Consider the following 16822-nt stretch of genomic DNA (forward strand, 5'->3'; position numbering starts at 1 on the left):
GACCGCCACCTCCCTGATCTTCCCGGATGGGCCATCCGATTTATGGCCTTGCACCGTACCCGTCCCCCCCCACTTCAAATTCAGGGCCTACAAATCAGTTCTTTGACACCTGCATTTCGAGGAAGCTGTTCTCGTATCCCTGAAAAAAAAAGAGAATTTATCGAAGTTAATATTTTTTTTTACCTGTGTCCAGAATTCTCCCCGGAGCGTCAGTGCCTCATCAAACAACTCGACTAGTCGCGTGAAGGTCTTGTCTTCATAATGGAAGCGCTTGCCGAAGACTATTGTGCAAGTCACGTTGGAAACAGCACTGGTGATGATAGCGTGGGGATCAACGGGCCGACCTACACAAGAGCACAAGGTGGATCAATCTGATTCAGAAAAGCACGACTCCGCTGTTAGACCTCCTGAAAAGATGTATGTTGGATATCTTAGGGAGATAAAAGGGAGTTCAGAGGATTTGGGAAATAGATGTGTCATTATGACATTTTCCTTTGCTGTAGTCAAAATACGGTGTATAAAGGACCATGGTTTTCAACAGTATCTCAGAGTGTGCTCGAGAGATACAGAAATCGGTAAAGTCACTCTCTCTCTATACAGTTAAAGACCGATCACCTTGACTGTGTACCAATAACGTCTGTTCCGTATGCTCCACTACAGAGTCTCGTGCTTACTCGAAACGTGTCACTGTGAACCAGAGGAGAGAGGAGGTTGCTTAACATCCGCTATTACAAAAAGCAGCAGCCCCGATGAAGTAGGGCTTTGAGGTTTCGTCACCTCACAGTCCCGTTCATTTAGAACCAATGTTCTGCTCAGTACATGGGCCAGAGTTCTCGGTTGGTCCTCTGTGTAACTCCAGTGGACCAGGACAGGAATCTCTCAGGAAGCCACTCTGCTAACTCCCCCAGTCTATGCCACTAGTTCCAGGACCTTCTGCCAGCAAAGACAGGGGAATTTGAATGTGTTTGTACAAATGCGGGTGGGTGTGTTGAATCTACATGAAAATGGCCTTCATTACAAGAGTATTTGAGTACAGGAGTAAAGAAGTCTTACTCCAATTATATAGGGCCTTGGTGAGACCACACCTGGAGTACTGTGTACAATTATGGTCTCCTTACTGAAGGGATTCGCAAAATTTCATATGTTCCCCCCCTCCGAAGATTAATTGGAGTTATTAAAGAATGACTTTTAATCTAAAGCTTGTTCAACTCTTTTATACAGCTTTTACAGGAGACACGATGCTTGTGATGCATCTAGAACAAAACTGAAACTAATACTAACTGCCTTGCTTCTCTCGGTCACATGCCCTCTGCTGGTCAGGCACAAGCAATCAATACATGCAAACATGCTATTAAGGCATCATAATCGAACAGGCAAATACCATCTCTATTTGCTGATATCATTACATCTCCTTTTCTTAAAACACAAGTATTTTACTTTTAACTAACAACATGTTTTCTTTGTATTAATCTGCATTTTAACTGTAACACTTAATGAACTTACATTATCATTATCATGATCAAGGTTTTTTAACCTTGCTTTGTGTGTTCACATGAAATATGTCAATACACTAGAACTTGAAGAAAGAATAAGATAACATTACTTCCTTCTATAACAATAGTCCTTAAATTTGCTCAATGAGTCTCTCAGGAGGCTTCACGTGTCTTGAGGATTTTCTGATTGATTGTCCTTGAATCTGAGTTGTTGCCTCAGATGATTGGTTCTCAGCTGTGTGATCAGGTTGTTCACCAGTATCAGTCTCTTGACCTGCTGTGGCTGGTCCCATGAGAAGATCTCGACGATTTCTTCTCAGAACAGCACCCTCATCTGTCTGAATGGTGTATGATCTTGGTTGAACTTCACTCAGGACAGTTCCCTTCTGAGTCCATGTGTTTGTTTTGTCTTTGAACCTTACTTGGTCACCAGTGTGGAGTTCAGGTAGGTTTTGTGTTCCTCTGTCATAGTAGTACTTTTGCTTTTCTTTCTGTTGCTCTTTGAACTTCCTCACTTTCTCCCCCTCTTTTGTTTTCAGGAGGTTCTCCGGGATGGGTAGGTTTGACCTTAGCCGACGTCCCATCAGGAGTTGGGCTGGTGACATACCACACTCGAGCGGCGTTGTGCGGTATACAAGCATGCTCTGGTAGAAGTCAGTTCCACTGTCTTTTGCCTTGTACTTCAGTCTTTTCACTGTGTTTGCGGGCTCTCCTGGGCCAACAGCTCTGGACAACATGTCTGCTGTATACATCAGCTTACCCGGTGTGTACGCAACATTCAGTTCATCATAGACTGTCTCTCCTTCGCTTTCCACAACGAGGACTCTCTTTACCAGGTTCAGTCTCTAACAGGCTTTTAAACCTAGTATGGCTTGCACATCCTTTGGCACCACGATTAATGCTAGCATGTGCTCTCTGCCCTTGTGTGTCACTTTGACAATGCATCTTCCTTTCACTGGTATTTCAGTACCTGAGTATCCTGTCACTTTCACTTTGATTCCATGTATCTTTGGTCTGGGTCTAATTTTCTTAAAATCAGTCTCTGATATCACATTAACTTGTGCTCCAGTATCCAATTTAAATGGAATGTGTATGTCATTCACTTTTAGTGTCAACATCCAGTCTCTTTCTTCTTTTTTGTTTTCAGACACAACATCTACATAGGACTCCTCTATCTCGCTTTCATCTACTGTATGGACCTTGCTTTGTTGCGCTTGGTTCTTACAGCAATGGGCATAATGGTTGTTTTTGTTGCAACTATTGCATTTTTTACCATATGCTGGACACTTTCTTGGTGGATGCTGTGTACCGCATCGACTACATGACTTTCGATTGTCCCTTTCATTTTCGTTCGCTGGCCACGCCTCTTTTTTCACATTGGCGCTTTTTGTTAAACGGTTTGTATCCGTTCTTTCTCACTGCATCCACGTTGTAGCTACTGTCACTGAACAGCTTCTTTGCCTGCAACTTCACAGTCTCTGTAGCCCTACACAGTGCTATGGCTTTTCCCAGGTCTAGACCTTGCTCTCTTAGCAGTCTTTCCCTTAGACCATTATCTGGAATACCACACACCAGTCTGTCTTTTATCAGCGAATCTGTCAGTCCCCCAAATTCACATGTTTTGCTTTGGTTTCTCAGTTCAGTCACATACTGATCAATAGTCTCACCCGTTTTCTGTATACATGTGAAAAATCTGTGCCTCTCAAACGTCACGTTACGTTTAGGTATGCAGTAGGCCTCAAACTGTTCCATTATTTTATCTAGCTTCATTTTGTCTCCATTAGCAGCGAATGTGAAGTTATTATACACCTCCAGCGCTTCATCACCCACGACATGTAAGAACACTGACGATTTCTTTTTATTACTTTTCTCGTCAGCTCCAATTGCCGATAAATACAACTCTAAACGTTGTTTGAATCTCCTCCAATTTTCAGCCACATTACCTGTCAACTGAAGCATCGCCGGTGGGAGTAAACCTTCCATTTTTCACTTCGTTAGCTATTCTCTAATGGTAAGCAACGATGTTCTCTTTTGGCTTGCTAATTTGTGGAGAGCTGATTTAACTTCAGATTTTTTCTCTTCGTCTCTTTCAGCCACTTCTGACACCATGTATTGATTTCTTTGTGGGTTCAATGACGAGACATTTATGAAAGAGAATGACTTTTAATCTAAAGCTTGTTCAACTCTTTTATACAGCTTTTACAGGAGACACCATGCTTGTGATGCATCTAGAACGAAACTGAAACTAATACTAACTGCCTTGCTTCTCTCGGTCACATGCCCTCTGCTGGTCAGGCACAAGCAATCAATACATGCAAACATGCTATTAAGGCATCATAATCGAACAGGCAAATACCATCTCTATTTGCTGATATCATTACAATCCTCAGTTCTGAGGGACTGCCTAAGAAGAAGAAGAGAACACTTCAAAAATACTTCAATGGCTGTAAAGCACTTTGGGACATCCTGAGATCATGAAAAGCACTATATAAATGCAAGTCTTTCTTTTTTTATATTCTTTCTCCCTCATGTACTTATCTAGCTTCCCCTTAAATGCATCAATGCTATTCGCCTCAACCGCTCCCTGTGGTAGCGAGTTCAACATTCTCACCACTCTCTGGGTAAAGAAGTTTCTCCTGAATTCCTTATTTGGTTTATTAGTGACTATCTTATATTTACGGCCCTTAGTTTTTGGACTCACCAACAGTGGAAACATCTGCACATCTACCTGTAATGATCAGTAACATGTCATCCTAGAATGGTACACGAGATGGGATGTAATGATCATTAACATATCATCACAGAATGGTACACTAGGTGGAGCTGTATGTATATAAGAGTGGGGCTACCCATGATGCAGTAGGCTACCCACAAGGCAGTAGTCAAGATGGATGCTGGATACTAGTCCACATGGCTGAATAAATGTCTAGCACAAGCTAGCTGTTCATAATGAAACCGTCTCTTTATTTATGAACATAACACTACCCTATCAAACCCTTTCATAATTTGAAAGATCTCTATTAGGTCACCCCTCAGTCTTCTCTTTTTTGTAGAGAAAGGAGTCCCAGCCTGTTGAGTCTTTTCTGATAGTTGCAGCCTCAACTTCTAACAGGACTAGACAGACTAGATGCAGGAAGGATGTTCCCGATGGCGGGAGAGTCCAGAACCAGGGGTCACAGTCTAAGGATAAGGGGTAAGCCATTTAGGACAGAGATGAGGAGGAATTTCTTCACCCAGAGAGTGGTGAACCTGTGGAATTCTCTACCACAGAAGGCAGTTGAGGCCAATTCATTAAATATATTCAAGAAGGAGTTAGATATATTTCTTAAGGCTAAAGGGATCAAGGGATACGGGGAGAATTTGGATGATCAGCCATTTTCTCATTAAATGGTGGAGCAGGCTCGAGGGGCTGAATGGCCTACTCCTGCTCCTATCTTCTATGTTTCTGTGTATCATCCCTGGAAATCTTTTTGGCACTTATTCTAGTGCTTCTATATCTTTTTTTTTTGTAGTATGGGAAATGAAGTAACAATGGGAAAAAATAAAACCGGAAAACCGGAAAATTCACAACAGGTCAATCAGCGTTTGAAGGGGAAAGATAGCTCAACACTTCCAGCAGATGCATTAGAACGACGGGAAGTCCTAGAGGCCCATTGCAAGGCTTGGCAGTCGAACAAAGCCAACAGATCTGGCGCCAATATCCAATGTATCACTACAGAGTGCTGCCGTGCCCCAGTCATGGCAAACTAAGGTGAGCTGGTGTACAGGTTCTTACCTTCTGATGCTCTGAAGATTTCACTCAAATACTGGACCTCTTGCAGAATTTCCTCCTCGAAGGCCAACTGGCCCAAACCAAAGTTTCGCAAAACCGTCAGTGCAAATCTGCGTTGCTGTTTCCAGGACCTCCCATAGGGGGTTGCTATGATCCCTGACAGAAAGGGGGAAAGCAGTGGATTAAATAATAATAATAACCAGTTTCCGTTGCCTCCATTTTGAGGTGTGGGAGAAAAGCCACACAGCACAATAGTGATCCACGAGTGGCTTCTCCTTAACTAAAACATATAAATAGTTTGCTTAAGTTTTGAGATCTCACACGACAATCATTACTGGCAGGAATTGGGTAGCAGTGGGGTGTAACCCGCAGCTCAATTGCAATGTTCGCTTTAATTTTTTTTTTGGTGTGCCACCCCTTTAAGGGGCTGAGCGGCCCATTCAAAATACTGCACAGGCGTGGATTTTCCTGTTTAAAAGCCGGTGAGCCAGCTGCGCATGAGCTGCAGAGCGCTGCGCGACCACGCAGCTTAAAGGGAACATTGCTCAATTAGTAACACTCTTGCTTCTGAGTCAGAAGGTCGTGGGTTCAAGTCCCACTCCAGAGACTTGAGCACAATAATCTATGCTGACACTCCCAGTGCAGTGCTGAGGGAGTGCCGCACTGTCGGAGGTGCCTTCTTTCAGATGAGACGTTAAACCGAGGCCCCCCGTCTGCCCTCTCAGGTGGACGCAAAAGATTCCACGGCACTATTTCGAAGAAGAGCAGGGGAGTTCTCCAAGGTGTCCCGGCCAATATTTATCCCTTAACCAACATCACTAAAAACAGAATATCTGGTCATTATCACATTGCTGTTTGTGGGAGCTTGCTGTGCGCAAATTGGCTGCCGCCGTTCCCACATTACAACAGTGACTCCACTTCGAAAGTACTTCATTGGCTGTAAAGCGCTTTGGGATGTCCAGTGGTCATGAAAGGCGCTATACAAATGCAAGGGCTGGATTTTCATTGCAGAGTCGGGAAGGAGGCGGGCTCAGCAGGCCAATTAAGGGCCACCCGGCAACAGGTGACGTCACAGACTGAAATTTCATCTGTCAAGCCTGTAAAGTCTGTGGGTTGTGCAGTTAATAAATACACAGACTTCAGAAGTAACAAACAAACAGGTCTTTACTATTCGAAGGCCCGGGCGAATCTGCCCCAGCAATCCTGCCACAACACTTATATACTGGTGTGGTCACTATCGGTATTACAGTATACAGAAGCCAAACAAATAGTGCCACACCTAAAGTAGTTCTCTTAAAGGTGAACGGTTACATTCAATAGTTCCCTTAAAGGTAGACGGGTACATACACTACAATCCTCCCTTTTTAGCTTATTACTTACAGAGTCTCCGTTAAACATACATATCTTCAACTTCCTATAAACAAATTACAGATATAATCTCGGTGGAGTCAATGTCATATAAAACAATTTACAGATATAATCTCGGTGGGAACAGTTCACAGGTTCAGTCTCTGCGGAAACAGTTCATAGATTCAGTCTCTGATCTTGACTCGTTCCGAACAACATTTCTTTGGTGTAGTTGGTTCACCTGGCTAGCGTGACTCCTCCATAGCCTTTTTCTTGACGTAACAGCTTGAACTTTCGTCCTGTTGAACCAGCAGTGCGGACTTTTACAACCAACTGGCTGTCTTGACATTTTCCAGTTTTTCAACTAATTTAGCTCCTTTCGTAGTGTTCCGCCTGAGATGGTAGAAGTGCTAATATTTTAGACAGTTATTATCTTCTGCTTCTTCTTTTTCTTTTCTGCCTTTTTGAAACTCTCGGAGCTCCTTTCTCGGCTGCCAGCTGTAGCGCCACCAACTCTCTATGTTCCTTAGACCTTAAGTGCTTCCTCCGGATTTCAGCACTTTGGGAGTTTTCATCACAAGCTGGGCAGACCACATCCTCGTAATATTCAGTGTCACTCAACAGGTCATGGTAATATTCGGGTTCGTCCTGAGTTAGGCCAGCGAGAGAGCCTTCTTCTTCCTCCTCACCCATCTGGACGTTAGCTGACTGTGGTTCCTTCCCTAGACATCTTTCTTCCCTTGGGAGCAGCACCAGTATTTCTTTAAGTATTCTTATTTATTTGTTTGTTTCTAAGATGGCGGTTTTCCCGCGAAATCGGCGGTTTCCCGCTCTTTCCTTCTCTCCCCGCCCACTTCAATGGTGGTATGTCAATCAAGATGGCGGTTTTCCCGCGAAAATGGCGGTTTCCCGCTCTTCCTTTCTCGCCCTGCCCACTTCAATGGCGGTTTCCCGCTTCTGGCGTCTTCTCCGCCTAATGGCGGCTTCCCGCGTTTCTTCCCGGTGGAAGGGGTACGCTTCCCCCACAGCGGACAGGTTCAGCTGCTGGCTGGCTACCGCACAGCTCCCCTTACTCGGCTATGTCTTTTCCTCCAGCCCGCACGGCTCTACCGGCGCTGGGTACACCCCGTTAACGGAGGACAGTTCAGCCGCTGGACTGGCTCTCGCGCAGTCTCTCTCTCCGTACCCGGCTCTGTCGCTCTCTCACCCGCACGTTCGGTGCTACCAGCCCTGGGTACCCCGTTGGTGGAGAACAGCTCAGCCGCTGGACTGGCTCTCGCGCAGTCTCTCACCCCGTTTTCGGCTGTGTCTCTCACCCACTCCCGCATGTTCGGTTTTGCCGGCTCTGAGTACCCCGTTGGTGGAGAACAGCTCAGCCGCTGGACTGGCTCCTCGCAGTCTCTCGCTCCGCACCCGGCTCTCACCCGCACGGTTCCCGTTCGCCTCCCCAGCCCTCTCGCAGACCGGTGTCTCCCTCGCCGGCTGCGGCTGGGTTTCTCTTCCCGCGCCTACTCGCAGGCTCAGCGCTTCGTGGCTGCGGTCGCTGCCCGGAGTTTTCCCCCGATCGCGGTCCGGCTGTCACCCGACGCCGTTGGACCCGACTTTTGGCCGGCACAGCTCCCCCTCGACCGAGGTCGAGTGCTCTGCCCTTATCCTCCGGATACTTCTACACCTTCCCCTACTCACAGTCTCTTCGGCCACCTTGTTTCTTGCTGGTCGGCTCACTCCGCACCGTGGCAGAAGGGTAGTCAGTGCCTGTTGCTGATACAGCTTTTGTTGTTAGTCTTCCTGCTTTCTGTTGTTGCAGCCTCGTGTTTTCTTTTGGTAGCACGACGAGGGCGGTTGACTCTCTTCGACGCTCTTCATTGCTTTTGGTAGTCTTGCCGCAGGGTACGATCGGACTCGTCGCCACTGTAAAGTCTGTGGGTTGTGCAGTTAATAAATACACAGACTTCAGAAGTAACAAACAAACAGGTCTTTACTATTCGAAGGTCCGGGCGAATCTGCCCCAGCAATCCTGCCACAACACTTATATACTGGTGTGGTCACTATCGGTATTACAGTATACAGAAGCCAAACAAATAGTGCCACACCTAAAGTAGTTCTCTTAAAGGTGAACGGTTACATTCAATAGTTCCCTTAAAGGTAGACGGGTACATACACTACAAAGCCGTGTTGACAGATGAAATATCAGTGTTTCACAGCTGTTTGAAGCTGTCAAACACTGACAGTCTTACTTCTAACCTGAATCCTTCTACGCAGACTCAGTTAGAAATCTCGCCGGCATTGAAAGCTGCAGGCTGTCACTTTTGACAGATCGCAGCCATTCAGCTTTCTGTGCTGGCTGAATGATGGATTCCCGAAGCCTAGAGGAAGGAAGGCTGAAAAGGTAAGTACAGGTAATTTAAACTTCTTTACACACTTTAGACACACCAAACACACTTACCTTTGCACTCATGCACCCATCACTCACCTGAACACCGACATCTCGACCCCTTCAAGTCCTTCAACCCGACGGCCCGACTCCTCTAACCTGGCGTGGTTTGGAATCCCACACGACACCCTTCAAAATAGGGATTAGGCTAAAAACTGCCTGTTACCTACCTGTTAACAGGCAGTTAATTGGCACTAATCCCTTCCCATCTCGGGTCGGTGGGTCCCAGTGTGGGGCGGGTATCTGCCTCCTTTGAAACTTACATGGAGGCGGGTTTTGGGCGGGATGGTGTCGGGACCCCCAAATTCGGGATTTTAGCCCCCCGCACGCCTAAAAGCCCGCCTCACGGCACACTGAAAATCAACCCCCAAGTCTTTATTGTATGGGGGAGCTTTAACTAATTCCAGTCATTACCTGAGAAGAAATGAAATTCCAAGAACTTATTACCTTGACCTTTTGACAAAAGATCATTTATACGCAAGCATGGTCGCCCAGCAAATTCTCTGCCATGTTGGATCAGCGCCTCTTGAATGGTATGAAACCCATTTAGAATAATGATAGGAATCCACAATATATGGGTTGTGAAAATGTTCCCATACTTCTTGGAGAGCTATTTCATAACAGGAGGAAAGAGAAAGATGAGTTCCATCACCAACTACAGGAAACTTTTTTATCCGGCACGGACGGGACCGACGTGGTGCCGGTTCATCAAAAATTCCGGATAACCGAACGCTATAGTAAAAGATACGGAGCTGAGAGCTCCGTATAAAGCAACAAACCCTGTTGCTTAAGCTTCAGAACAATGGGCACAAGTTGCAAGCGTCTCTGTAGCATAGCAACAGCTGCAGCCACACCCTTGCACAGCAACAAATGGAGTAAAAAAAGTAATAAAACTTACCTGAACCTACTCCTGAATTTTGCCGGTTAACCGAGATTTCCGGTTATTTAGGTGCCGGTAAATCAAAAGTTTCCTGTATATGTTTGTGCATTTAAATTCCTATAATCAAGAAGGACAAGGGCAGCAGGCGCATGGGAACACCACCACCTCCAAGTTCCCCTCCGAGTCACACACCATCCTGACTTAGAAGTATATCGTTAATCCTTCATCGTCGCTGGGTCAAAATCCTGGAACTCCCTCCCTAACAGCATTGTGGGAGTACCTTCACCACATGGACTGCCGTGGTTCAAGAAGGCGACTCACCACCACCTTCTCAAGGGGCAATTAGAGATGGGCAATAAATGCTGGCCTTGCCAGCGACGACCACATCCCAAATATGAATTTAAAAAATCTGAGCAGCAAGAGGCTGACTGAATGAAATGCTGACAAGGCTAGTGTAGAGGAACAAAGGGACCTTGGAGTGCAGGTCCACAGATCCCTGAAGGTAGCAGGCCAGGTAGATAAGGTGATTAAGAAGGCATACGGAATGCTTGCCTTTATTAGCCGTGGCATAGAATACAAAAGCAGGGGGGTTATGCTTCAACTGTATAATACACTGGTTAGGCCTTAGCTAGAGTACTGCGTGCAGTTCTGGTCACCACATTACAGGAAAGATTTGGTTGCACTAGAGAGGGTACAGAGGAGATTTACAAGGATGTTGCTGGGAGTAGAGAATCTTAGCTATGAGGAAAGACTGGGTAGGCTAGGTTTGTTTTCCTTGGAACAGAGCAGGCTGAGGGGAGACCTTATTGAGGTGTATAAAATGATGAGGGGCCTAGAAAAAGTGGATAGAAAGGACCTAGTTCCCTTAGCAGAGGGATCCAAAACCAGGGGGCACAGATTTAAAGTAATTGGTGGAGGGTTTAGAGGGGATTTGAGGGGAAATTTCTTCACCCAGAGGGTGGTGGGGGTCTGGAACTCACTGCCTGAAAGGGTGGTAGAGGCAGGAACCCTAACCACATTTAAAAAGTACTTGGATGTGCACTTGGGACGCTCTAACCTGCAGGGCTACGGACCAAGAGCTGGGAAGTGGGATTAGGCTGGATAGCTCTTCGTTGGCCGGCGCGGACACGATGGGCCGAAATGGCCTCCTTCCGTGCTGTAACTTTCTATGATTCTATAAGAGCGAATCTTTGTTGATAATTCAGTGCTGAGACAGAATGGGCTGGATTTTGCCAGCCCTGCGGAGGCGGGTTTGGAGGTGGGACTGCCGGGAAAATGGCAGAATTTGGGGGCGGGTGCCCAACCTGCCCCCAACCCGCCTCCATGCCATCTTGCCAGGAGGCGGGTAGCCGACCTGCACTGGGACCCGAGAGGGAACGGGATTAATGCCAATTAATTGCCTGTTAACAGGTAGTTTTTTTGGCTAATCCCTATTTTGAGCCCTGAAGTGTGGGCTTCCCGATGGCTCCGAACCTCGCCAGGGTCAGCGAGGCGGGCCGTCGGTCTGCGGGGGTCGGAGGGTCCGAGATGTCCGGTGTGCAGGTGAGTAATGGGTGCATGTGTGCAGAGGTAAGTGTGTGAGGTGTGTGTAAAGTGTTTTAATAAGTTTTACTTACCTTTACTTCTTTCTGCAGGCTTCCTCCCTTCAAGTCTCGGGAGTCCCTCAGCTCACCGGCACAGAAAGCAGAATGGCCGCTGAAATGTCAAAAGCTGCAGCCTCTGCTTTCTGGTCAGGAAGGCTTTTTAATTGAGTCTTGAGTAAAGACACAACTTAGAAGACAGATTGTCAGTGATTGACAGCTTCACAGAGCTGTCAAACGATGACATTTCATCTATCAAAAGCCCTTGACAGATGAAACGGCACTCGCTGACGTCACCAGTAACCGGCTTTCCCTTAATTGGCCTGCTGAGCCCGCTGGATGGGCTTAACAAGGTCAATCAAGGGAAAATAGCGTGCGTTGGCCACAAGTCGATGGAGGCGGGACTAAAACCCAACAAGTGGGAGTCCCGCCTCCATCACGTCCCCATTGACAAAATCCAGCCCGATTGGTCTAAATCTGCAAGACCGGGCAGGCCAGAGAGAATCAGTTCTAGTAACACCCTAGGAATTTGGAATTACGGGTGGCATCATGAGCCAGGCTAGTGTTGTGCATGCAGAGGCATGTTCTGGATCTGCAAAGTATCTAGGTGTAGACGCACATGAGCTGTCAGAGAGCTGTGCTGCTGAAGCGGAGGAATGCTAAGATCAAGGATCACCTTTCCTGTAAAATGTGGGGGAGAAAAAGATTCTGGAAGACGCATTCCTGATTTAGGCATCTGACCGACACATCTAGTTTGTGGGCCCTAGGCATTTAGCAGTGGGACAGCCAACACCTCGGCAGATTGGGCGCTGGCTCTCCCACTGCTACATTGATAAGTTTTTTGTGCTTGTTTTACGCCCCCAAAAAACTCAGCACATTTTAATTTCTGCATTCCTCCCTCAACCAACACCACCCGCAAATAATTATCTGGTCACTTAGCGCCATCATGGGACACCCTCAAGACGTGAGAAGACGCTATAAAAATTGCATTTCTTTCTTTGCTAGCGGACAAAGGAAAATATGGCCTTAAGGTTATCCACTTTTGAAGGAAGAATGAAAAATCAAATTATTATTTAAATGGGGAGTGACTACAAAATCTATGTAGACTATGGAGAAAGCAGGGACAGGGTACTGAATTTGGATGATCAGCCATGATCTCATTAAATGGCGGAGCAGGCTCGAAGGGCCGAATGGCCTACTCCTGCTCCTATCTTCTATGTTTCTATGTTTCTAAAATACTGCGGTACAGAGGGGTTTGGGGATCATAGATTCATAGGGGTCGATTTTCAGTAAGCTGTTGGGAAGGAGGCGGTACTACAACTTTTGGGTTTTAGTCCCGCCTACATTGACGTCCGGCCAATCCACATGATTTTCCCTTGATTGACCTTGTTGAGCCTGCCCAGCGGGCTCAGCAGGCCAATTCAGGGCCACCTGGCAACAGGTGACGTCACAGACTGAAATTTCATCTGTCAAGAGTTTTTGACAGATGAAATATCAGTGTTTCACAGCTGTTTGAAGCTGTCAAACACCGACAGTCTGACTTCTAACCTGAGTCTTTCTACACAGACTCAGTTAGAACTCTCACGGGCACTAAAAGCTGAAGGCTGTCACTTTTGACAGATCGCAGCCATTCAGCTTTCAGTGCCGGCTGAGTGATGGACTCCCGACGCCTACAGGAAGAAAGGCTGTTAAGGTAAGTACAGGTAATTTAAACTTCTTTACACACTTTAGACACACCAAACACACTTACTTTTGCACTCATGCACCCATCACTCACCTGAACACCGACATCGCGACCCCTCCAACTCCTTCAATCCGACGGCCCGCCTGCTCTAACCTGGCGTGGTTTGGAGCCGTCGGGAATCCCACACGACACCCCTCAAAATAGGGATTAGGCTAAAAACTGCCTGTTAACTACCTGTTAACAGGCAGGTAATTGGCACTAATCCCTTCCCGCCTCGGGTCGGCGGGCCCCAGTGCAGGGCGGGTACCCGCCTCCTCTGAAACTTACGTGGAGGCGGGATTTGGGTGGGATGGTGTCGGGACCCCCGAATTCGGGATTTTAGCCCCCCACACGCCTAAAAGCCCGCCCCACGGCACACTGAAAATCTAGGCCATAGAGTTATACAGCACAGAAAGAGGCCCTTCGGCCCATCGTGTCCGTGCCGGCCATCAAGCCCTGTCTATTCTAATCCCATTTTCCAGCACTTGGTCCGTAGCCTTGTATGCTATAGCGTTTCAAGTGCTCATCTAAATGCTTCTTGAATTTTGTGAGGGTTCCTGCCTCTACCACCTTTTCAGGCATTGAGTTCCAGATTCCAACCACCGTCTGGGTGAAAAGGCTTTTCTTCAAATCCCCTCTATATCTCCTGCCCCTTACCTTTAAACTCTGCCCCCTCGTTATTGACCCCTCTACTAAGGGGAAAAGTACCTTTCTATCTATCCTATCTATGCCCCTGATACCCTTGTATACCTCAATCAGGTCCCCCCTCAGCCTTCTCTGCTCTAAGGAAAGCAACCCCAGCCTGTCCAGTCTCTCTTTATAGCTGAAGCTCTCCAGCCCAGGTAACATCCTGGTGAATCTCCTCTGCACCCTCTCCAAAGCAATCACATCCTTCCTATAGTGTGGCGACCAGAACTGCACACAGTTTTCCAGCTGTGGCCTAACTAGTGTTTCGTGCAGCTCCATCATAACCTCCCTGCTCTTATATTCTATGCCTCGGCTAATGAAGGCAAGTATCCCATATGCCTTCTTAACCACCTTATCTACCTGTCCTGCTGCCTTCAGGGATCTATATACATGCACACCAAGGTCCCTCTGATCCTCTGTCCTTCCTAGGGTCCTACCATTCATTGTGTATTCCCTTGCCTTGTTAATCATCCCAAAATGCATCACCTCACACTTTTCAGGGTTAAATTCCATTTGCCACTCTTCTGCCCATCTAACCAACCCATCTATATCGTCTTGTAGCCTGAGGCTTCCCTCCTCACTGTTTACCACTCCACCAATTTTTGTTTCAAGTGCGAACTTACTGATCATACCTCCTACATTTATATCTAAATCATTAATGTACACTACAAACTGCAAAGTACCCAGCACCGATCCCTGTGGTACACCACTGGACACAGGCTTCCAGTCACAAAAACAACCTTCGAACATCACCCTCTGCCTCCTGCCACTGAGCCAATTTTGGATCCAATGTGCCAAATTGCCGTGGATCCCATGGGCTCTTACCTTCTTAACCAGTCTCCCATGCTAATTATATCACAATCCCCCTGCCTGGTTTCTATGCCTACATCGTCCTTCTCCACAGTGAACACGGATGCAAAATATTCATTTAAAACCTCACCTACATCTTCCGGCTCTACACACAGATTGCCACTTTAGTCCCTAATGGGCCCTACTCTTTCCCTGGTTATCCTCTTGCCCTTAATATACTTATAAAACACCATGGGATTTTCCTTTATTTTGCCCGCCAGTGTTTTTTCATGCCCCCTCTTCGCTCTCCTAATTTCTTTTTTAAGTACCCCCCTGCACTTCCTATACTCCTCTAGGGCTTCCACTGTTTTTAGTCCTTTGTATCTGCCAAAAGCCTCCCTTTTTTTCCTAATCCATTCTTGTATATCCCTTGACATCCAGGGTTCCCTGGACTTGCTGGTCCCACCTTTGACCTTTACGGGAACATGTTGGCGCTGTACTCTTTCTATTTCCTTTCTGAATGACTCCCACTGCTCTGATGTGGATTTTCCTACAGGTAGCTGATCCCAGTCCACTTTGGCCAGAATTTGGAGGTCCTAGTACATGAACCACAAAAAGTTAGCATGCAAGTACAGCAAGTAACTAGGAAGGCTAATGGAATGTTGGCCTTTATTGCGAGGGGTATGGAGTATAAAAGTAGAGAAGTTTTAAGCAACTTTACAGGGCGTTGGTGAGACCGCACCTGGAGTACTGCGTACAGTTTTGGTCTCCATATTTAAGGAAGGATATACTTGCATTGGAGGCAGTGCAGAGAAGGTTCACGAGGTTGATTCCTGGGATGAAGGGGTTGACGTATGATGAAAGGTTGAGCAGGTTGGGCCTATACTCATTGGAGTTTAGAAGAATGAGAGGTGATCTTATTGAAACATATAAGATTCTGAGGGGGGATTGATAGGGTGGATGCTGAGAGGATGTTTACCTTAGTGGGGGTATTTAGAATGAGGGGGCTAAGTTTCAGAATAAGGGGTCGCCCATTTAAGACGGAGATAAGGAGGAATTTCTTCTCTCAGAGGGTCGTGAATCTTTGGAATTCTCTACCCCAGTGAGCTGTGGAGGCGGAGTCACTGAATATATTCAAGGTGGAGACTGACAGGCATTTGAACTACAAGAGAGTCAAGGGGTGTGGGGAGAGAGCGGGAAAGTGGAGTTGAGGCCAAGGTTGGATCAGCCATGATCTTATTGAATGGCGGAGCAGGCTCGAGGGGCCGATTGGCCGACTCCTGCTCCTATTTTTTATGTTTTTATGTTCTTAACAACTAAACAGCTGGGCTGAGCTCACGGCAGTATTATTTCCGTTGAGTTCAATAATAATAATCAGGAGAGGGCTGTTGATTCGCTTTTGCACATTTTACACTGTCGCAAAGAGTCAATAAGATCCTCCCCCCAACCCCTCTCCCAGCCATTACCTCAGTCATACTGACATGGGGAGCACTTTGGTCAGGATTGAAGATATTTCCAATAAGCGACCAGGCAGAGGGCCCTGGAGGGAGGTGGCTGGTCTTTCTCGCTTGAATTACGACTGTCACCAGTAAAAACACTGCCAGGAATATCAGGAGTGTCTGCAGATCGAGCCAGCGGAAAGGAGCCAGCCCCGGAAAAAGCTTCGCGCTTTCCATTTCTCGCCTTTGAAAACCTTCTCGGCAACTTGTTTAATCGGTAATTTGTGAAGGAGCAAACATTTATGGACTTTGTAAAGTGACCAGACTTTTCAAAGACTTGTTTACCAAAGGCAGTTCCTGTAATCAGATGGGTCTAGAGTCCAGTTTCCCAGCCTCGCTTGTTGGCAGCTTGCACAGTGAGGAGAGGCTGACAAACCTCCGGAGGCACAGCAGGGAGATATTTTGCTTGCATTGTTTTTATTTGTAGTCGGGTTGCTATCGTTTGCCAACCATCTTTGGCAGAGTTCCCAAGCAGCAAATTCCTTCTAAATGTGAAAAGAGGCCCCTCATTAACATACCGAAGGGGCCTAATGCCTGTTTTAGGTGTCCAGCAAAGTGCTTTACAGCCAATGAAGAACTTTTTTGAACTGTAGTCACTGGCAAATCGGCAGCCAGTTT

At 46.7% G+C, this 16822-nt stretch overlaps 1 protein-coding gene across 1 annotated transcript in view; it reads right to left on the minus strand.

Moving 5' to 3' along the window:
* LOC147099464 (cytochrome P450 2J2-like) overlaps positions 1-16471 on the minus strand; it is a 29943-nt gene extending 13472 nt beyond the window's left edge. Inside the window, exons 1-4 of the mRNA XM_085969639.1 lie at positions 16172-16471; positions 9494-9656; positions 5269-5421; positions 184-344 (exon numbers count right to left, since the gene is read on the minus strand). Of these exons, the coding sequence (XP_085825765.1) occupies positions 184-344; positions 5269-5421; positions 9494-9656; positions 16172-16381 (687 nt within the window). The 5' untranslated portion in view covers positions 16382-16471. The remainder of the gene's footprint in view (positions 1-183; positions 345-5268; positions 5422-9493; positions 9657-16171) is intronic.
* Positions 16472-16822: the final 351 nt, after the last annotated feature.

This window comes from Somniosus microcephalus, chromosome 28, assembly GCF_052327205.1.
Source record: "Somniosus microcephalus isolate GS21.2 chromosome 28, FLI_Smic_1.0, whole genome shotgun sequence".
NCBI lineage: Eukaryota > Metazoa > Chordata > Chondrichthyes > Squaliformes > Somniosidae > Somniosus > Somniosus microcephalus.